General features: G+C 33.3%; 1 protein-coding gene across 1 annotated transcript; it reads right to left on the bottom strand.

Annotated features, from left to right (window-relative positions):
- Window positions 1–8,890: 8,890 nt before the first annotated feature.
- Window positions 8,891–12,893, bottom strand: LOC122582834 (cytochrome P450 94A1-like). Its single transcript, XM_043755269.1, has 2 exons — window positions 11,728–12,893; window positions 8,891–9,376 (listed from the first exon to the last, which is right to left on the bottom strand). Exons 1-2 carry the CDS (start codon window positions 12,866–12,868, stop codon window positions 9,027–9,029), a joined length of 1,491 nt encoding a protein of 496 aa, XP_043611204.1. The 5' UTR covers window positions 12,869–12,893; the 3' UTR covers window positions 8,891–9,026.
- Window positions 12,894–22,986: the final 10,093 nt, after the last annotated feature.

Raw genomic sequence — 22,986 nt, 5'->3', positions numbered from 1 at the left:
CATATGTTATACATTTGATATGCTTGTTGGCACCAGATTTAGTTTTTCATTTACAAGGCTTATGATTACTTAATGTAACTCAATTATAGAATGATCATTATGAAGATGTCCTCCTTTGGAAAGTCAAAAAACTGGTGGGAGTGCTCAGTTTTCAATTTTAGAAAGTCAACAATTGTGGCAATTCTGATTTTTGCCAACCCATATGGAAGTTGGGAACTGTTGAAAAAGCTCAAATGTGAAAGCACAACCCTTGAAGCAAACCGTACAACCTTTACTCTATCCCTTTTTTAAGCCTTTACATCTATAAATAGCCCACATTGTTCATGTTAATCAGCACTCATACAAGAATGTCAGACTGCAAAGGTAAATCTAGTTTCTTTCTTCTATTTTGTTAATATTTGTGGTTTAGAGTATGAACTAAACAAAGTTGTATTTGGATATTTGATTCAGGAAAGAGTTCATGGCCAGAGCTGGTTGGGGAGACTGGAGAAGCTGCAGCCGCCAAGATCGAGAAAGAGAATCCATTGGTTGATGCCATGGTGATACTCGATGGAACTCCAACGCCTAGGGATTTTAGGTGCGACCGTGTTTGGGTGTGGGTGGACTCTCATGGGGTTGTCATTCGAACTCCTATTATTACTTAAGCTCAATATGAAGCCAGGGGCTATCTATCTATATAAATAATGTACCTCTTGTAAATGTGTTTTCTGGCTATACGGTTGTTTAAGTTTCTTGTGTTGTTTCGAGACACGATGTATACATAAATAAATGAATAAATGTGTGATTAAAACATGATATTCTTTACCAGTTATGTAATAAATCCAGAATGGTAGCAAGTTTAGGCACATCTATTTATTTGGTTCATTCTTGTTGTATGACGGCTGTTATTAGTCCCAGTAAGATATCCGAAACAGCAGTAAATTTCAGCTGGGTTAATCCAGTCAATATCCAACGCGTCTTGTTGAAGCTCGATAACCTTGTATGATCCAAGCTTGCATGTATCACAACTTTCAATAACTCTATAAACTTTGGAACTGACGGTTATGCAGATGACGTTAGGCCATGAGTCCATGACAGAACCAACTGACCCATGCTCGGTCCGAAAGAAAGTGTCAACCTAGTAATGGTCTTATATAATTGGGATCCCAACAAATTAAGGTGAATATCACTTGGGTTGTATAATTCATCTTTCATAATCTTTAACTCTATATTAGATGCCAGAAAGTGAAATAATAGCCACATGGTAGCTTTGATATAGGAAGACAATAGAAGACATTTTAAAACAAAGAGACTTGTTTTATCTTCCGATACAAAGATTTCTCTTGGTTGATTTGAGCACGTGTGACATGTGTAAAATTTCTTTTTTAAGAAGTCTTAACAGGTATGTAGCTATCACCGGGTCAATGGATGGGTGGCAATGTTGCAATACTCCGTCCGAAATAAACTCGACTCCCCACTTTGACGAGTCGAGTCCAAATTCCGAATTCTCCAAACTTTGATAGAGACACAGTGATGGAGAAGTGTAAATCTATCCACTATCAATTAATATCATGTTTAATTTTCGAGGTTAACTTAAAATATTATGTTATTGTTTTTAAAAAAAATATGTTTAAGTTTGAAGCTTCCTAATATATTTTTAAAATTCTATTGCATATAATTTCAAAAATAATTATGTTTATGTAGAAAAATATTCGAGTACTTCCGAGTCGAGTCCGAGTCTTCATAATCTCCCGACTACCCTCGTCTAGCCAAACCCGAATCATGATTTTTCCAACCTTAAAGAGTGGTGAGTTTTATGTCTTATTTTCGTTTGTTATGATTGAGTATTATTAAGATGATAGGATATTAAAATAGGGATTAGTATCATGGAATGTAACAATCTTTGGACGATTATCTATAATGGAAAATAACTAAAGTCGTGTGTATTATATGTAAACAACCCGAAATTATATTTATTGTATGTAAGAGAACATACGTGGCAACCATGTATAGCTGCCACTTGTCAGATTATGATTGGCCGGATACATTTTCTTACATACAATAAACATAATTTCGAGTTGTGTACCTACAATACACACGACTTTAATTATTTCGTACTATAGACATTTATCCAAAGTTTGTTACATTTTAGGATACTTATCCCTAATAAAATATGTAAATTTAATAATGATTGGGTTTAACTTGAGGGTAGTGAATTGAGAGTAAAAAAGGGTGGTACGATTTGAAGGTGGTGGTGACATGATAATACATTTGGGGTAATGAATTAGGAACGATGTTTTTAAACCGTTTAAATTACGATTAAATCAGGTGTTTAAGAAAATATAAGCTCAATAACTATTGTTTTGTTCATTGTAGCTGAACCATATTGAACCATTTGAATTGATATGGTCGCATTTGGTTCAATTCATTTTTGGACCATTGAAAGCTAGTCAAATGTTTTATTTATATATCCTTATTTTTTTAAATGTATTTAGTTAGTAAATGTTGTTTTAGTTGTTATATTTAAGTTGTTGTTTAGTTTATTGAGTAAAAATTTGGTTTTATTTTTAGATGATTGATGCTAAACTTTGATATAAATGAACTTATTTTATGTATTTATATATGCTTAATTTAAAATCTTTCTTATATATTTAATTTAATTAATAGACCTGAATCCCTGATCCAATAAATTAAAGAATGTATCGGTCGAGAATGATCTCTCTTTCTTCACAAACTCCCCCTTTATAAAAATGTATTTGACTATTTTTTTAAACCCGTTTTTTTGTGATGATTTTAAGATTAGAACGATATATCCTAATTTAAAATGTCAAATATTGGTGGATTATCCAAAGTTTACAAATATCAAAAGTCAATAGACGTAGCAATTTTGATTCGTGCCAAACCTAAACGGGGAATTGTTGAAAAAAGCTTATAGGTGAAAATTCAACTATTGATAAAGTGATAAGATAAAATGTACAGCCCGTACTTTAGAGTTTAGACTTCACATCTATCTATAGCCCATGTTGTCCAGCAAATGTACAACCAATTCAAGAATGTCATACTGCAAAGGTATATCTTGTGTTATGTCTTTTACTTACGTTAACATTTTTTATTAGTGTTAGCTAACTTTTGTCATCCCACAACTTTCTAAGACTATGAGGAGGGGGGACTTTGAGGCTCTCTAGGTGAATTCTGCCATGTAGCGGGAGTTCCCTTAAATAAATGTCCTTCTTTTTTTTTAGAGTGAGACTTCTCTTTTGGGGAACCTCATTTAATTTTTTTTCTTAATAAATTTAAATAATATATAAGTTAACAAATTTTATCAAAAATGAAACCCAACACATGCTCTCATATTTTATTTTCCCTTTCACTCCCTACCACTCAGTTTTCGAGTTCAATTTTTAAAGAAAGGAGAAGAAAAGAAGAAGGGTGAATGAAAAAGAAGTGGATTTTCCATCCTTTAATTCCCAATCATCTCAAAAATAGGAAGAAAGTTTCCTACCTAAAATCTATTGTATTCTCCTTTTAAATCTTTTCTTTTCTTTTCTCTTCTTCTCATAAATGAAACTTAAGAACACAAATATTTTTAAGATTCTTCACGATCTTTTGCATTCCTTCCAACAAAAAAACTCTAGAACTTAGTGTACATGTTCTCTCCACCGCCACCTAACCACCGCCACACCTAACCGGAACCACCACGAAATCAAGTATGTGTGTATATCACCTGTCGATTGAAACCAACACATCTTTGCCCATTGAAAACACACACACATCTCTATTCTCTCTACCTCTCTCTACCGATTGAAAAACTAAAAACACACAAACACATCTCTATTCTCTCTCTCTCTATTGAAAAACTAAACACACACATCTCTATTCTATACACACATCTTTATTCTATCCATCGATATCTATCTCGATCTGCTAAAGAAAGCTTCGTCGAAAAGCTCGTCGGAAAGGGGTTTCAAGTATGTGTATATGGATATATATATGTGTGTGTGTGTGTGTGGACGATCAATTTCTGCCGGGGTTTTTTTTATATAGCTTTGTTGCACCTCGGGCCGGTGTGCTGGGCGGAAGTCGGGCGGCGTCGGGGCAAGTTCCGCCTCACTCTTGACAGTCTAACAACTCCTCTTATATCAATTCATTTATCCATTATTTATACTACCAGAATTTATTATTTTGATGGCAACCTATTACTTCACAACTCACATCACACTATATCGTATAATAGAGGTGAACATGAGTCGTTTTGGTCGGTTTTTTGCCTAAAACCGAAACTCGAACTGATCCGTTCGGTTTAAAAAACCAAAAGCGTTGGATTCGGTTTTAATTGGGTTCATTTTTTGGTTCGGTTTAGATCGGTTTCGGTTTTGTTTTTTTTTTACAATTTCTATTTATTTTCTTATAAATTTAACTTTTAATTGTTAAGGAAAAATATGATATAGAAACTAAAATATACAGATACTTCTATTAATTAATTATCTTTTCTAGATGTTAATCTTGGTATAATTTTTTATAAAATGAATTGATTTTGTTGTGCGTTTTTCATTTAAAAAATACAATTTCTATCGGTTTGTACATTAAAAAGACGAAACGTATAAATATATTACCATATTTACTAATATAAGTAACAGATATAAATGCAATATGATATACAAAATAAAAAAAATAAAAATATATTTGATTCGGTTCAGTTCGGTTTTTGATCAGTGTTTTGCATATGAAACCAAAATCCGAACCGATCCGTTCGATTTTCAGTTTTTTTTTTCGGTTTTTGGTTTTCCAGTTCGGTTTTTGCTCACCCCTACCTTATGTTTCAAATGAATGGTTCTTCTTTTTGTTGGCAGTGTTGTTCAAAGTGTGGCACCACACCCACCACTCACCTATAATCCATACGTTGTCAACCCTTTAGGGTGATGGCAACCGATTCACTCACCACTCACTTCCAACCAATCACCTTATGACACCTTAAATCCACCACTCACTCACCACTCACCCAAATTTCGTTGGTATTGCGACCACTCACCCACCACTCACTACAACTTTATTTTTATTTTAAAACTAAAGTTACATTAAACATAAAAAACATTACATAATTCACTAAAACCAATAAAATACCTTACATAATACTAAAAAAATCATTAAAAAACTTACATAATACTTAAAGAAACATAAAAAAAATCGTACCTAATACTAAAAAAAATAAAAATAAAAACATTACATAATACTAACATTCGGAATAGTTCGATTCTACAATACTGTCGTCGTCGTTGCGATAAATGTACCGATACGGTTCAACAGACTTGGCAGCGTCGCCGGGTTGAGGAGATACACACTCCTCCCCTGGATTAGTATGATAATCTACATACCGATCACCACTGACACTGCCTTGCCAGAATACCGCGTGGTCTAGCGTGGCTTTTAACGTGGTAGAGGCAACGGTAAGGTTGAAAATAGTTTGATCCAGCCAATCGATCTTCTGTCGAAGATATACAACATGCTCATTTTTGGCGGCGCTACGAATCCGACATGTACCTTTAATTCGTTCATTTTTGACTATGAAAGCCGCCTTGTTGTCGGTTATGCTTTGGATCACGTTGTTCACTTTAGTTCTATGTCGGGCATCGTTATTCATGTGGGTTTGCATCTCCATTTTAACATCAAAAAAGGTCATATTTTGCTTGTTGTGTGCCATGATTTGAAGTATAGAAAGTGTGTCTGTGTTGATTTTTTAGAAAGGAAAGTGTGTTTGTGTACGTGTGTTTGAACTATGTGTGTGTAGTACGTTTGTGTGTAACCATTGGGTAATAACCATTGGGTAATAGCCCAGTAGCCACAAGCCGCCACTTTCCAGGGGAGATCTTGGGTTCGAGTCTTTTCAAAGGCAAACTTGAGATAATCAGGGGATTATTAAGTGGTTGAGAATCACCTGGACACTAGCCTTGCTGGAGGATTAGTGGGTACCATATGGTACATGGGATCAAGGGGTTTCCATCCAATTACTCTTTTTCTGGGAAAAAAAAGAAGCAAATAGCCGTTGCACACCTTGAACTTTGCACCACTCATTTCTTCCACTGAGTGCTCCCACCACTCAATTTCCACCACTCACGAGTGGTTAGGTGTCGGCGGCGGTGTTCAACCAAGGGGCCGCACCACTCACTCACTCTCTTCTCCACGCCTCAATGCCATCGCCCTAAACGAGTTTAGTTATAGTTGGATATTTGATAGAAATTAGAGTTTATGCCATGAGCTAGTAGGGGCGACTAGAGAAGCCGCAGAGGCTAAGATAGAGAAAGAGATTCCATGGGTGGATGTGATCGTGTTATTGGATAGAAGGGATAAAACAACTGCGGAATTCTGGTGTGACCGTGTGTGGGTGTGGTTGGATCTCATCATGTTGTTCTTTGAACTCCTTTCATTAGCTAAGCTTGTGATATGAAGCCAAGGGTTGTTCTATATGATGGACCTCTTGTAAAATGTTTGTAGCTCTACTATACTACGGATTTTATTTTTTTTTATCAAGTTGTTTTGTTTTGTTTAAAGAACATATATAATGTGATGCACAAAAAGAATTTTATAATGTACACTGCAAAAGTAAATAAATGGGGCATATTATACTAATACTCTGCAAAAATATATAATGTAGTTTTTTCAATCCGTATGGTATTTTAGTATTTTGGTTATAAAATTTTGCAAAACTAGTAGTTAAATTTGATGTTTAAAAAGCCAGAGTTCTTCAAGTCAACCAAAAGTGGCGTACCCAATGCCTCGCTTCACTTCAAAAAGTTTAATGTTAGTAGTTGCATTAAATACATAAGTTGAAGGACGTGGAAAAAGACGATATATTTGAAGTCCGGCATTTGGAATGCCATTCTTGGCTGATTTGAAGGACTCCGACGTTTAGAACACCGGATTTACTAGTTTACAAAAACTTTTTGGCCAAAACATTAAAAACAACATATAATTTGAAAAAGTTACTATCCATACAATTTATTCAGTAATCTTGTAGTTATGAACATGGCTTGAGAGCGGTTATTCACGTCACAGTCATGGACTTGGGTCGAATATGGTTATTGATTTTTGTTGTGACAAAACTATTGCAAGGTATGTCATCATTAAAGACTTATTGCAAGGACATTTAGATCAATTGTACAGATATGTGCCCTCACAAAAATGATTTTCTTTTGTACGATTACATGATAGTATCGGAAATTCTAAGAAATATTTACGAAGTCTCAAAACAATTTAACAAAGAGATCTTATTATTTGTAGTTAGTAGGTTTATCTTATATTAAACAAAACACAGGAATACAGGATCATATCATTGGCTCCTCGCAAAGCCATCAGCCTTACCCCCTTACCCATAACCCATGCTAATATGCTATCATACATATAGGCCCAGACCCAACTCTGATACAGGACCACCAGGTCACCAGGGTTAGCCCAGGCCCCAGGGTAGCAACATATGTTAGGTCATCGAATTTTAATTTAGTCCTATTAATATATACTAGTCCTAGTTTAACTTTTGAATATCTATTAGCCCATTAAAACCTTAGATAACATAAAAACACAAGCCAAATTCGACCGAATTTCTTTGCATGTTTAAAAGATATGTTAAGTAATTTTATATTAAGAATTCTATTGGATATTGGTTCACTCTAATTTTTTTTGTAAACTTTTGAAAAATTAAGAGTTGAAACTTTGTTATATGTGTGACTAATTTAACTTTTACATTCATATTCGTATATAAGCTATATAGCAATTGGATTAGTAGTTAGTTGTTGGTGAGAAACTATAAATTACATTTTCTATTAATTTTATATATTTAGCTAAAAGTTCTTTTAATTATTCTATCTATTGTTTATTATATATATATTTTTTAAAATAACCTGTACACATTCAAAATATATTTGTTGCTCGGTTTAGATGTACATGTTTCTAGAAGTCCGAGGTAGGGGTGTAAGAAATGAACCGGAAAACCGAAAAACCGATCCGAACCGTGTGATCCGAAACCGAAAAAACCAAAACCCGAAAAAACCAATGTGTAACGGTTCGGTGACGGTTTTCAATATTTATTACCCGCGGTTAACCGAACCGAACCGAATTTTGATATATACCTACATATAATCATATATATTTATATTTACTCATATATGTATTACATGAATACATCACTTACATATCTATTTAGTTAAATTTTTGTATTTGTTGCCTAAAATATTAACAATTTTATTAACTTTCTTTCACAATCTATGATTAGTTTTGGATATTCTAAGTAATTTTCTTATATATATACTCTTTTTAAGAAAAGTTGTTAACTTTGTTTAAAATATTTATAAAAAATATTAGTAACATCATATATATAGAAAACATTTTAAGTAATAAATCATGATACTCTTAAATATAAACTTGCATTCCATAAATATAACGTTAGAAAAAAGTAATTCAAAATTAAATGTAATGTATATTTATTTATAAAATAAAGTATTAATGTAGTTAAATACCTATTGTACATTGAAAAATCAATTAATACAATGTAAATTGACTATTATAATTGAAAACTTAAACTTTATATTAGCATAACTTTAATAAATGGTTAACCGAAAATAAAACCGAAATAAACCGATTTCCGGGTAACCGAAAGTAACGGTTCAAAATTTTTAGCTAACCGAACCGAACCATAACCCGAAAAACGGTTCAGAATTTCTAGCTAACCGAACCGTTTACAGCCCTAGTCCGAGGTCCTTAAAATGACACTACCAATACTTCGGCGATAAAGAAGATTTTCGGAAATCAAACAGCCTAGGAATCTAGGATGTTAGAAGATTAAGCCATGACAAAAATAGTGACTAAAAACACTTGCCTAAAAAAAGCACACTTTATAATGTATAAATAAATACTACTCTAGTAAAGAAAACTTGGTCGTATTGAAGTATGAAAAACCACACTTTCATAGTTTCGTGAATAATTATTAAAGTGTAAGTAGATTAATGTCTTTATTAAGTACAAAGTCAATTATGACAACTTCTTGATTGTTAACATGATTATTGCCTTTCCTTGATTTTAACGGGAAACCCATCTTTCATTTTCGACGTAAGTGCTGACATAAAAACAGGTGAATCACCATCGTCATTCAACACCGGAACAATTTTAAAATGTTGTAAAACACCTGACACCACCCTTTTCATTTGTAAAAACGCCATATCTTTGCCTAAACAAATCCTCGGACCAGCCTGAAACACCGGATATATATATGGATCTTTTGCCACAAACCTCAATTTCTTTGTTGTTTCATCCTTCTCCATCCACCGCTCTGGTCGAAACTCCCTCCAATCTGCACCCCAAAGCTTTTCTGCCCTTCCCATTGCATACGGATGGTAATTCACCATCATACCTGCAATTTGGTATACATCCTCATGGTAATTGTAATTGAAAAAATATTTATTGGTTAAGTATATACATAACATTTTAGATGATGAAAAAAATAAATGCTATGTCTAAAAAATACTAATAAGGAAATCTTTTTATATATCTATAACTCCTTATAAAGTACATTGACCTCTTCTATTTTAGAAAATTAAACATTTTTTTATACCCAAAATACTAGGGGTGAGTATGGATCGGTTTGGTTCGGTTTTTGCCTAAAACCGAAACCAAAACCATTTGGTTTTTTGAAAACCAAAACCATTGGATTCGGTTTTTGTTCGGTTCGGTTTCTCAGTTTTCCGGTTCGGTTTGGATCGGTTTCGGTTTTTTTTCCGTTTTTTTAATAAATTTTGTTTTTTAAGTTTTTTTTTTTAAATATTATGTTACAAATTTAACTTTCAATTGTTAAGAAAAAAATATGATATAAAAATTCAAATATAGAGAAACTTTTTATTAAGTATTATATTTTTTAGGTGTTAAAATTTGTATAACTTTTATAAAACGAATTGTTTTTACTGCACGTTTTTATTAAAAATGTACAATTTGTATTGATTTGTACAATAAAAAGATAAAATTATTAACATATTTATAAATTATAAGTAGTAAATATAAATGTAATATGATATAAAAATAAAATAAATTAAAATATATTTAGTTCGGTTCAGTTTTGATCGGTTTTTTTGGCATATGAAACCGAAAACCGAACCGATCCGTTCGGTTTTTAGAAAACGAAAACCAAACCAATGGATTTCGTTCGGTTTTTGGTTTTTTCGGTTTGGTTTTGTCGGTTTTTTTCGGTTTTTGGTTTTCCGGTTCGGTTTTTGCTCACCCCTACAAAATACCCTTATTTCTTAATCTTTATTCCCCTATACACCTAATCTATATTTGTATATTATTTAATAATTAAAAACCACCTTCTATTTAAAAGTTATGGAGAAATTATCTAAAATACCATTAATGATTAAATTACATTATCAATCATTTATCCAAAATATTTCTATTAACCTTTTACATCAATTACATTTACATCAATTATCTACACCACTCGACGCCACATCCATCACCAACAGTCACCTCCACCACCACACCGTTACCGCCACAACCACCGCCACATTGTGCGGGTACCGTGCTAGTCATTCAAAGGCAACTTGAGGTTTACTAAAATCATGATAATCGATTGTTTTAATGATTTAATCAAATCTATATCACGTTCTCGTTGAATAGGCATACAAGGAGAAGACCCACAGCTCTTATTAAATAACATTAACTAGGATCGAATTTTCAAAATAAGGTATTAAAGTAGTTGAGCTAGAGCATTGACTATATATATGGTTATTATTAATTAAGATGGTGATTTATACACTACTATCGCAGTGGTCGACGACTTGGCTGGGGTAGATCTTCACTCATTATCCTTTTTCGAACCTTTTGAGATGTAGTTTAGTTATTGGTGTCCACGCAATGCAAAGACGATAATGGTGACGATGATGGTGTGGTTGTTGACGTAAAAATAATTTCATTGTCGTCGGAGATGTGAAGAAAGGGGGGAGGAGGGTGACTAATTTTGAGTTAGGGTTTTTGCTATGTGTTTCTGTGTGAGGAAGAGATAAATGTTGAATTTTTTTGAAGGGCATTTTAGTCACAGTCTATAAAATAGAAAATAAAGATGTATTAAGATGGAGGGTAAATGTGTCATTTCATGTTCTTAAAATTAAGGAGAGAGAAGGGAAGTTTGTTTTATAAAGGAGTATAGATATTTGGTGATGGAGCAATTTAAATTAAAGAAAATTATTGACAGAGCAAAACCATATATGAACCTAAATATATGCCTAATATTTTAGATGTTTGATACATGTCAAATGAGTTTTTTCTCTTTGAATTGTTACCAATTCATCATGCAAGGTGTCATTATCTTATTATTAAGTCTATCTATACTTTTCTATAAAGCATATTGTTTTTTTTATTTTTGGAAATTCAGCATTTTTTCAGTATTCTCATAATACCCTTACACCCCTACCTTCTTTCTAATCATTACACTCATTGGTCTTCTATCACCCTCCGCCGCCGCCCTCCTTCTTCACCACCGTCATCGATCTCCACCACCGCCTCCCTTTTATATTGTCCTCGCCTTCTAGTCGCTGTAACGCGCGGGCACTATGCTCGTCTTTAATCATATTAATTAAGCCTATTAATCATTATCCTTAAATTAAACGAACACTTGTCGTTTAAACATTTAATATTGGACGTTTGAATTCGGATTACTAGAAAAAAGGTTTTAATTAATAATTAATAGGAACCAAATTCAAATTAACACAATACCTTTCTTTACGACCGTCCCATCCGGCAAGACATCGTCCTCATTAGCCATCTTCGAGTCAACCGGAACCGGTGGGTATAACCTCATACTTTCACAAAGAGCAGCATGAGTATAAACCATGTCTTTCACTTCATCATAAATCGGGGAATCCGATTTCCCTTTAACTTCTTTCACAACTTCATTTTCAACATCCGGATTCTTGTAAAGCAACCAAAAAAACCATGTCAACGCGGCCGAGGTTGAATCCTTCCCCGCGAGTATAAAACTAATCACAATATCCGTCACAAATTTTTCATCCAAGTGACCCAAACTTATAAACCTTGACAACAAATCAACCGATTGCATAGATGGTGAATTGTGAGCAAGCTCCTGTTTCTTTTCGTTCATAATTTTTGTAGCAAATTCACGAATTTCATAAACAGCTTCCTTTAGTCTTTTCTCTGACCCGATATTTAAAAACCTTTTTACTTTCCATAACAAAGGCGTAATCATACGAAACCTTGTGCTACTAATACGAACCGCATCTTCAAATGCAACCGCGAATTTAGATTGGGGTAAAGAAGGTGTTAAATATTTAGGATCGTAACCGAAAGCTATTCTACAAATATTATCAAACGCAAATCTTTGTAATAAATCTTGGAGATCAAGAATAGTATCATTAGTAGCCGCGATACGTAATATAGGAATTAAACGTTCGTTAAGTTCATTATCTACAACATTTTCCACAAAATGTCGTAAAGACTTTGTATTAAATTCATGACTAGAAAGTTGTCTTTGAAATTTCCATTCATCCCCATCAACGTTAAATATTCCGTCTCCTAGTAAATCATAAAGAGTTGAATGAAAAATATCACCTTTTCCGTATGATGAAAACTTTGTCTTGAGAATGTGTTGAACGATATCAGGGTTACCGGTTATGACACGGGTCTGCCCAAATGGACGTTTGAGTAGGAAGGTCAAGGAGGGTGAGTTGTTGACGCATTCTGATGTCCATTGAGTAAGACGGTGGCGATTGGTGTAGATTGAGAGATAGTTTCCGATAAAAGGATATGACTTGAGTGATGATTTTGAGCTGAATGTGGGTTTTATGAAGATGAATATGATCGAAAGAACACAAATGAGAAGTGAAACTTCAACTAACATTTTTTTTTTTTATGTTTGATCACACATACCATATACTATGATTGAATGAATAATTGTGCAAAGCTGATATATATATATATATTTATGGAGACTAGAAAGTGAATCCCTTTGTTTTTGACTTTTAATCTGTGGTCTATTCAGGATTAGATATTTTTTGACAATGAATTAAGTAAAGTATGACATATATATGGCCATGGACACAAGAAAGTGAGCCAGTATATTTGTCAACTTTTTATTTATATTCAGGACACAAAAAAGCCTTTTAGAAAAAATAAAAAAATAAATAAATTAATGTATGATTTTAACCAAAAGAAAAAAAAAAAGAAGAAAACCAACTCGGTTGGATAAGTGATTGGAGCTGTTGCCTCTGAAAACAGAGGTCATGAGTTTGATCCTCATGCCCAGTAATGCTGGAGATCCTTTTCTACCTTTGGTAGAATTGAAAGCAGCCTCTCTACCTTTGGATATCAACCTCCTCCATACACCGTCGAATACGGTATTGGAACCTTAAACCCGTGAAAGACGTCTTTTACTTTACTTTAAAAAAAAACACACTAAATAGACATCTTTTAGTCACATCCTTTACGATCTTTCTATGTATAATATAAACAATCTTACAATTACGGGAAAAGTGCTATCATATATAATAGAACCAAGATTTTGTTTCTCTATAAGACTATAAGTCTATAACAAACGATAAAAAGCCTACTGATCAATTCAAAAGTATCACTCAACTCACTAAGCAAATCTATGTTCACGGTTATATTTAATTTAGAAAATATCTTTGATCCCTAACAATCAAAACTAAAGCTACCTTTAACTTCCGAAATCTAATGGTTTTTGGTGACCCACAATCTAACAAGCAACTTCGATAATATACTATTCAAGCTAGGAATTTTATGTAAGTATATAACGATTTGATGTAATGAGTTAATTATGTGTGTGTAAAATGAGAATCAAACTTTCAAATTAAGATATCTAATTTAAATACCACCATCATCTTTTGCATGGCGGATTACGATCCTTTAAAGTTCAAATAAACTTTATAGGTGAAATTGATAAATTGTAACCATTAAATTAAAGTCAATAGTTAAGATTAAAAGATCATCCACTAAAAACAATATTGCATTTGTTCACACTTTTAGGTGAGTGTGAACAAATTAAAAATTTTGTCACGCTTTTTAGTGTATAGAAATATATTGAGTTAAAAGTGTATGGACATTTCTACATACTAAAAAGTGTGTTGAAATAAAAGTTCACACTTTTTAGTGTGAACTTTTATTTGTACACACTTTTTAGTATGGAGAAATTTTCACACACTTTTTTTTCAATATATTTCTATACACTAAAAAGCGTGTCAAAAATTTTAATTTCACACTTACCTAAAAGTGTAAACAAATGTAATATAATTTATAGTGATCTTTTGAATTTTAACTATTCATTTTAATGTAATAATCAAAATTCTCTTAATTTCACTTATAAAATTATTGGAACTTTAAAAGATCTTTAATCATACCGTTGACTTATTATTTGTTACTCCTCCTCGTATGGGCATTCATACCCTGGATCTATGTTTTAATTAATGCCAATTATACAAGTTTGAGAACTAACTTCAAGACCACATCAACTAGATTAATATCTGGTCAGTGACCGGGTTTTTCAATAAACTTAAAAACCTTTTACTCAAAAATAAAGTTTATTATAAATTTGATCGAACATAATGTTAAAATAAAGTCTTAAATCTTGTATAGTTAACATATATAGAGTCAGTTTTGATATATATTATGATTGTCAATAATCGACCTTACCCGAAATTCGACTTGAAATCGACTCGAAAAACTGGGTGAGGGTTGTAAAGTCTTGACTGATAACCCGTCAACTTATTTTATTGGGTCGGGTCGGGTGACCTCTTGCGTTAATAGGTCAACCCGTCAACCCAAATATATTTAAATTTAATTTATATGATACTTTTAATTAGGCCGACACACTAACTCAAATGATCTGACAAGTGACAACTCACAACCCATGTGACTTGAAATCAACCCGCCAACTATATGGCCTGAGATCAACCCACCAACTCATTTAACGCGTCTGTAACATCCGTGAATTTTGACCCTTTGACTTCTATGAAAATTGCTTATTAAATTCAATTAATGATGGATTTAGCTCCTTTGAGATTATATGATGGGCAAAACGCTTAACGGGTCACATGACTACTTGTTGGACAATACGGTATTAGATGACTTACGACGACGATTTAATTAAGCTAGTAATGTGTGAAGCGGGTCAACCCATGACCCATGACCCAACCCCACCCCCTTATCCTCCCTCCCATCCATTCATTCTCCATTTTCTCCCCCTCTCTTGAATTCTTACAAGAACACACACACACACACACACACACACACACACTTCTCTCTCTCTCTAGATTTCTATCACCTTTAATGAAGCTTAAGCAAGATTAAAAACAAGAATAATAATCCTCATCATCTTCTTATCATCATATCAAAAAGTCGGGTTTCGAAGTGTAGGAAATCGCCCACTTTCGGGTCAAATTCGGGTTTGAGCACTTGGTGAAGGTTTAGGTAAGTTAAATTCATCCCATAATTATCATTTCATGTTTATTTACATGTTTCTAGTTGATTGCAAACGAATTCGGGTCACAAATCGGGCAAAATCGAATTAGGGTTCAATTAGGGTTTGAAATGGGTCAAAATGAATTTGGAACTAGATTTGATGTTTTGAGAGAAGATTATGAGATGGGTTATGTTGGTTTATATTTATATATGTGTATTTATGCTTAAAAACGAGTTGGAAAGGTCCTTGGGTCGATCTTGGGTCAAAAATGGGGTTTTGGGATGTTTTGGATCGTTTTTGGCCAAGTTTCTGCTGCAGATTAGGCTCACTGCGGCGCAGTGGGAGGTGCCAGACCCCACTGCGGCGCAGTGAAAAGTTGCTGAACCAGCGATTCTTCGTCAACTTCAAACGCTTATAACTTTTGATCCGTAAGTTCAATCGAGTCATATGACCTATCGTTGGAACCGTATAAGAGTCTACTTTCTTGTAGTAACATTAATTTTTCATGAATCTTTCTCCATATTTAAAAATGTCAAGTCGAATGTGTCTTGTTCTTACGCGGGAAAGCGGTTAGACGTCTAAGAGTTGTGACTCGACCCTAATCTTACTAAACCAACTTGTTTAGGATTATAGAAGTTGACTTTGATGATAATATGATATTTATTGCTAGGTTGCGGACTCGTAGCGGTTGTTGAGCATTTATAACTCGTTATTAACTCGTAATCGTAGCTTGGAAGCCAAGGTGAGTTCCGTAGTTCCTTACTCGCTTGAGATTTAGGCTGGAAAGTGCACCCTTACGTGTTTAATTGTTTGATTGATTTATTGATGGTTGATGATTTTATTTAATTTATTTTCACTTGTTATGATTAAATATTGTGTGATCGAATGTTGATTGAATTGTGGATTGATTGATGGATTGTTTGATGAATTGTTAGATGGATTATGCATATGTTTGGAATATTGTGGTTATTTAGGATAGATGTACATACATGGAAGTCAACTTTGCTCTCAAAAGGTTTGAGATGTGGTGGGAAGGCTGTGGGTGACCCTGTATACAAGCATCAAGGACTCTTTGAAAGCAAGCCCTCTTAAGTGTATATATGTATACTTCGGTTAGATGGTTGGATTGATGGATGATTATTGATGAAATTGTGATAGAGGCAACACACTTAAGCTTGGATATGGATATTGGCTAGTTTGTTGGTCTTTGTGGTAAACTAAGGCTTGGGGCGGTTCGGGGAAATGCATTTGGGATTGCATTGGTTGGTTATTGTTGAGATGTACGTAGCCCCACTTGTATGGGAAACGTGAGCGAGAATGTTCGCACCCCTGCGGGGAATCGTGTGCGAGGCCGTTCGCTACCCGGGGTATGTAAGCATGCATTTGATGAGATGATTGTCTGTTGAGACAAATGTTTATCCGGGGAATAGACGTATGCACCGGTGTTGATCGGGTATATAGACGTATATACGCCGAAGCATTTTTGAGATACCACATTGGTCATGATGACATGTGGGTATCGTTACATAGATGGCCATACATATCATACGCATCACGACATTGGCATGCATATCATACGCATTATGACTTTGACATGCATACGATTCCTATTTGGCATTGGCATTATATATGTTTACCATTACACGCTTGTTTATATTGTGAAATCTTGATGTGTTGTTAGTGCGGCACGTGAAGGCTACTGGTATGTTTGATCTTCCTCATATGTATTGTGATTATTGGCGATGGCTTCATGTGATCCATCACTACGAACTTACCAACTTAGTGTTGACCTTGTTTAGTGCACTTTTTAGGTATCCATGTGAAGTTGGAGTATTGATTGGCTACGTGTCGTTTCTGCTAGAGCTTGGACTGGGACTTTCATGGATCCGTGATCCGTTGTCCATTTAGGGTTCATGTTTAGCACTTATGAAATTAGTTGTAATGACCCGTTTCATTTCTCATTCATGGCTTCTTGTTTACTTTGTATCTTACACCTTAAATGTTGGTTTGGAATCTCCGAATCCTTTATTTTCATGTAGTATATATTCTACGATAATTCTACTGTATGCTATATAATTTCAGTGATATTTCGGGTTCTAGCCCGGGGTGTTACAGCGTCAACCTACTAGCTCATGTGACCTGAAATTAACTCACCAACCCATTTAACTTGCTGGTCCGAATTTTTGGGGGTTAGTGGTTGAGTTCGGGTTGACGGGTTGGAAATTGTTAGCCTAAACCCGTTATAGTTATATTATAATAATATTATAATTATACTAATTATATGTATTTAATTTTATGTTCCAGGGTTGTATTCATATGAATCCTTAAAAAATGGTGGAAACCAAGGGATTAATCCCAGCCCTTGGATCAACCATCATCAAAATCCCATCAAACATGATTGGTTACTCCGGTGAATTACTCCGGCGACTGTGCAATCATATTTGATTGGTCTAGCCAATCAAGCTTGATTGGTTACTCCGGCGACATTGTCCAATCATATTTGATTGGTCAAGCCAATCAAGCTTGATTGGTAATTACTAAGACACTAACGCCGTCGAATCTTCTTCGGCGACTTCTCCGGTTAATCAATTTCGTTCTCGGGTGGATACGGAACGGGCCAGAGGCCCTTATCCGTTCTAAACTGACCGTCAAGGGATGCATATGGGAATGGTATGGATTTGATGGGCGGCGATCCAAGAGATGGTGGATTGTGATTTTTCTGGCGACACTGTGATTTTTCCGGCGAGTTCGAAAACAGTGTTTATTGGCTAGGGTTTGTGCGGAATTCGAAGAAACACTGAGTGATTTGGCACAAGTTTCATGCATTAATTCGAAGAAACAACAAAGATATAGTGTTTTTTAATTTTTCCGGTGAGTTTTTCAAGTTTTCCGGCGAGTATAGATCGGATTAATTTTTGGTCAGGGTTTGTTCGCGGTGTGATTGTGAGTGTTTTGGTGTAAGTTTGATGTTCTAATTCGAAGGAACGAAGGTTTTATCGGCGTTTGAAGTTTTTCCGGCGAAGTTGTTGCATTTTCCGGCGGTTGTCTTGCCGGAGAAGAAGGAGAAGGAGTTGGTCGTCGTCGTCGTCATCGTCGCCGGTCAGAGATAAAGGTGGAGATGGCGGTGGTTCAAGATTCCGTCGCCGATCAGATTGTGTGTGTGTTTGTGTGTGTGTGTGTGTGTGTGGTGGCCTGGTGGGGGGAAAGAGACGAGAGGAAGGGGAAGGGAAGGATAAAGGGTTGAGATTTATTTTTGAGAGGATAATCTAATGGCTAGGATTTGTCCCCTAGTTTCCAAAGAAAATTTAAGACTCAAATAAACAAAGTTCTTATGTTCCATATGAAAGTTATTTAAAGTTAACTGTATTATAATTAACTTTGGAAAAGGTGATTATAACAATGATATTAGTTTTTTGTCAACTCGAACCCACTAACTCGAAATCGAACCATTGATAGCCTTATTCAAAAGCAATACAATATTTAGCTTATTTATTCGATTGGTAAATGAGTATATTTATGTAGTTGTATATTTACATTTTATAGTATAACCACTATATAAACGAATATAAAACTGATATATATTGAAATAAAAAAAGGAGCATCATCACAGTACACAATAATCTATTAGCAATATATTACTTTGAAACATAAAAACTATATATGTTTATGCCTCCATATTACGTAAAGGATAATATTAATAAGATATACTACAAACTATGGTTGTACATTAATTAACAAATATCAATATAAAATCAGTTAAAAACCAGAATCAGACATCCACTGCATGCCGCATTACACAATGACAGTGGTTTTTATGTATAAACTGGAATAACAATGAGACTGGTTCTTACGTAATACAATTTCGATCCACATCTCACTTAATTAAGATTGCATTGTCTAAATATATACAACCTTTTAGTATTAGAAATTTGACTTTTTTTTTTTTATTAATGTGACTTTGATTTTAAAAGGCCATGATTAATTTTAAATAGTTACCATAATTGTAAAAGTAAACATTAAATAAGATAAAAGGGTTACCATATTTAAAATAATCAAAGTTGACTTCAATTTCAATGGCGAAGATTATTTTGCTTATGAATTTCAATGGTCAAGATCAAAACTTAGGCTTAATTTTTTTCTCTCTGCCGACAATATATATATATATATGCCACCAATATATATATATGTATATAATATCTATATCTACACTAGTTTTTAACATTAATAATTAAATTACACTATCAATCATTGATCTTTTAAAATATCTCTATTAACCTTTTACATCAATAATTATCACCACTCGACAACGCATCCGCCACAAACAATCGCTCCACCATCACACATTCGTCGCAACAACCACCGCCGCTTTGCGTGAGTACTGTGCTAGCATGTGTGTGTTATATTGAAATAAAAAATGGTATATTTATATACTATATTATAAAAAGAATATTTTTTAATTTTTTTTTTTGGAAATGATGAAATTTGTATAATATTTAGACATAATCTTCCTTAAAAATTAAAATATTCAGACATACTCCTTGAAATTTGGCGAATAAAGGAATTGACATCTCTTCGGTTCTTTGTCCTCTATGTGCGTCCGAGACTGAAACTGCTTGTCATCTATTTTCAAATTGTAAGATTGGAGATAAGCTTTGGAGATTAGTGGCTATTTGGCTAGATATTCCATCCATTCGACAACAGACATTGGATGAAGTTTTCTTACGACTTGATAGACATGAATATTAAAATGAACAAGAAGCATTGCATTGGGGCTATTATCTTTTGTTTTATATGGGTTGTTTGGAAACATCGCAATGATAAGGTGTTCTTTATGGGTCATAACAAATCGGATCTCCTTTTTGATGTCATCGTCTCTCAATTGCATCTATGGGTTACTAGCAGATGCAAGAAAAATTGCTGTTTCGCGGGTAGTGGTTTCAAAATCCATTTATGTTTTTGCACTGATTGGTTGTTGTGTTTGGTATATATGCTCATGGTTGTTGGTTTGCTTGCTTCATATTTTCGTTTGTTCCCTTGAGACTTATTTGGGTTTGCATCAAAAACATGGATGAAAACCAGTGGCTCGGCCCCTGTTGGTGAGGATTTTTTCTCGTGTCTTGTAATTGGCACGAGTTTTTACCCTTTTTGCATTCCTCACAGTTCAAGTCTCAAAATGTATCTAGGATATTATTTGTCGTCTATCCTTGATACTTGTAATTGTAACTATACCTTTGTTCACGGTATCTAATGCTTTGCTGGATACCGTTCGTTCTATTGTATAATATAATGTTTTTCTAAAAAAAAACTCCTTTAACATTAATAACTAATTACACTAATAATTATATAGCAATTATTATATCTATGCAATCTAATCAAAAGAAATAAACCCCGTTGAAAGTGATGTGAAAATTATTTAAAACACAATTAATGATTAAATATATAATCTACTTATTTATCTTATAAAATATCTTGATTAACCATTACATCACTTATTTACGTTATTTCAATGTCGCCTCCACCACCAACAATTGTCTCCATCACTAAACTGTCACTGCCAAAACTATCACCATTTACACGGATCCATGCTAGTATCAATTATATTTTTTCCATGTTTATTATTTTTGAATTTGGTAAGCAAAACATTTTTAAATCACAATTGTTAAACGGTCGTGTATGGTTTTATACATTAATTAAATTAAGGGAAATGATAATCATAGCCTCAGGGGCTATGTTTAATACGTTATTACATGCATCAAAGGTTATACATTGGATATCAATCTGTAAATATAGGAGGTGGTTACGTTCAATGTACAAGTCTTTTATACATGTAATAACATATTAAACGTAGCCCCTAGGCCTATGTTTATCATTTCAAATTAGCATTAGAACATATTTAAAACCAACATTACAACATCTATACTTTTCTTTATATTTATATTGAAGACTTTCAAATTTAAAACTTAAATAACGTAATTTTTATATTTACTATTAATAAATGATTTTACCTTAGATCTCTGACGAATATCTACATATAACAATAAACATGTTAATAATAATAATCAAAATACAAAAAATATATATATAAAAAAAGCAATTAGGTATATTAAAATAAACTTTATCATTTTTACAAACCAATATTAAAGCATCCATATTTTACTTTTTATTTATGTTGAAGACTTTTTTAAATATAGAAGTTAAATAACGTTATGTTTATATTGACCATTGATAAAAACACAAATATTAACAAATTCATTTAAAAGAATTAAGGAAAAAAATTAATTAACAAATTCATTTAAAAGAATTAAGGAAAAAAATTAAGTAACAAATTCATTTAAAAGCCATAATTATTACTCGTTTTGCTCAGCAAGATCATAAAGAGCAATAAAGTAAGAGAGAATCAAGTCAAATTTAAAAAATTTGACTTTACAAGGTTGACTTTTAGTTTAGATGGTTAAGATTGAAAGTTAATCTTATTTTTAATGGTTAAGATTATAAGTTCATTTTATTTTTTTATCTCAATGAAAAATTATTTTGAAAACCATTTTTTTGCGAGAACCTTTGAGAACTTATCAAATCAAGTCCAACCGATAATTATTCTTTACATGAAAATTGTTTTTTGATTATACTCTGAATAACTTATGTGTAATTTTGAAGTTTATAATTGTGTGGAGGCATGGATTATCATCCGTTATACAATTATGTAGAGATTTAGATTATTGATCACATGTGCACGAATATTGCTATGATTACATGTGATCGACTTGCATATATATGATCATAGCAATATTCGAGCACATGTGATCAAGAATCCAAATCTCCACATAATTATATAACGGATGATAATCCATGTCTCCACACAATTATAAACTTCAAAATTACACAAGTTATTCAGAAAACAATCAAAAAACAATTTTCATGTAAAGAACAATCATCGGTTAGGCTTGATTTGAAAAGTTCTCAAAGGTTCTCGCAAAAAAAATAGTTCTTAAAATAACTTTACCCTATATAAAAGTAACTCCCAATGCCGTCTTCCACGGGTTTTGGGTCCCAATATCGTTTTCGACGGTGTATGGGGGAGGTTGATATGTAGACAGCCTTACCCCTACCAAAGGTAGAGAGGCTGCTTCTAGGTTCTACCATAGTCCATAGGTAGAAAAGGACCTCCAGCCTTGCTGGGTATGAGGATCGAATCCATGACCTTTGTTTCCAGAGGCATGAGCTCCAACCACTGATCCAACTCAGTTTGTTTTAACTTTACCCTATATATATATATATATATATATATATATATATATATATATATATATATATATATATATTAAAATAGTAGGAATCATAGCCTTTTTAAATCATCCTCAACTTTAAACTATCTTAAAACATTGCCATGTAGGATTTTATCCCACGTGGCATCTCCATGTTTTTTTACAACATTTATAATACATAAATAAATAAAATTAGATTAAGAAATTTGGCAACAAAATTTTAATCCCAATTAAGTATAACAACATATTAAAAATAAATTAAAGATATTATCTAATCTT

The sequence above is a fragment of the Erigeron canadensis genome, chromosome 9 (genome assembly GCF_010389155.1).
Source record: "Erigeron canadensis isolate Cc75 chromosome 9, C_canadensis_v1, whole genome shotgun sequence".
Taxonomy (NCBI): domain Eukaryota; kingdom Viridiplantae; phylum Streptophyta; class Magnoliopsida; order Asterales; family Asteraceae; genus Erigeron; species Erigeron canadensis.
The sequence above is the reverse complement of the archived record's forward strand: the minus strand, read 5'-3'. Positions and strand labels throughout refer to the sequence as shown.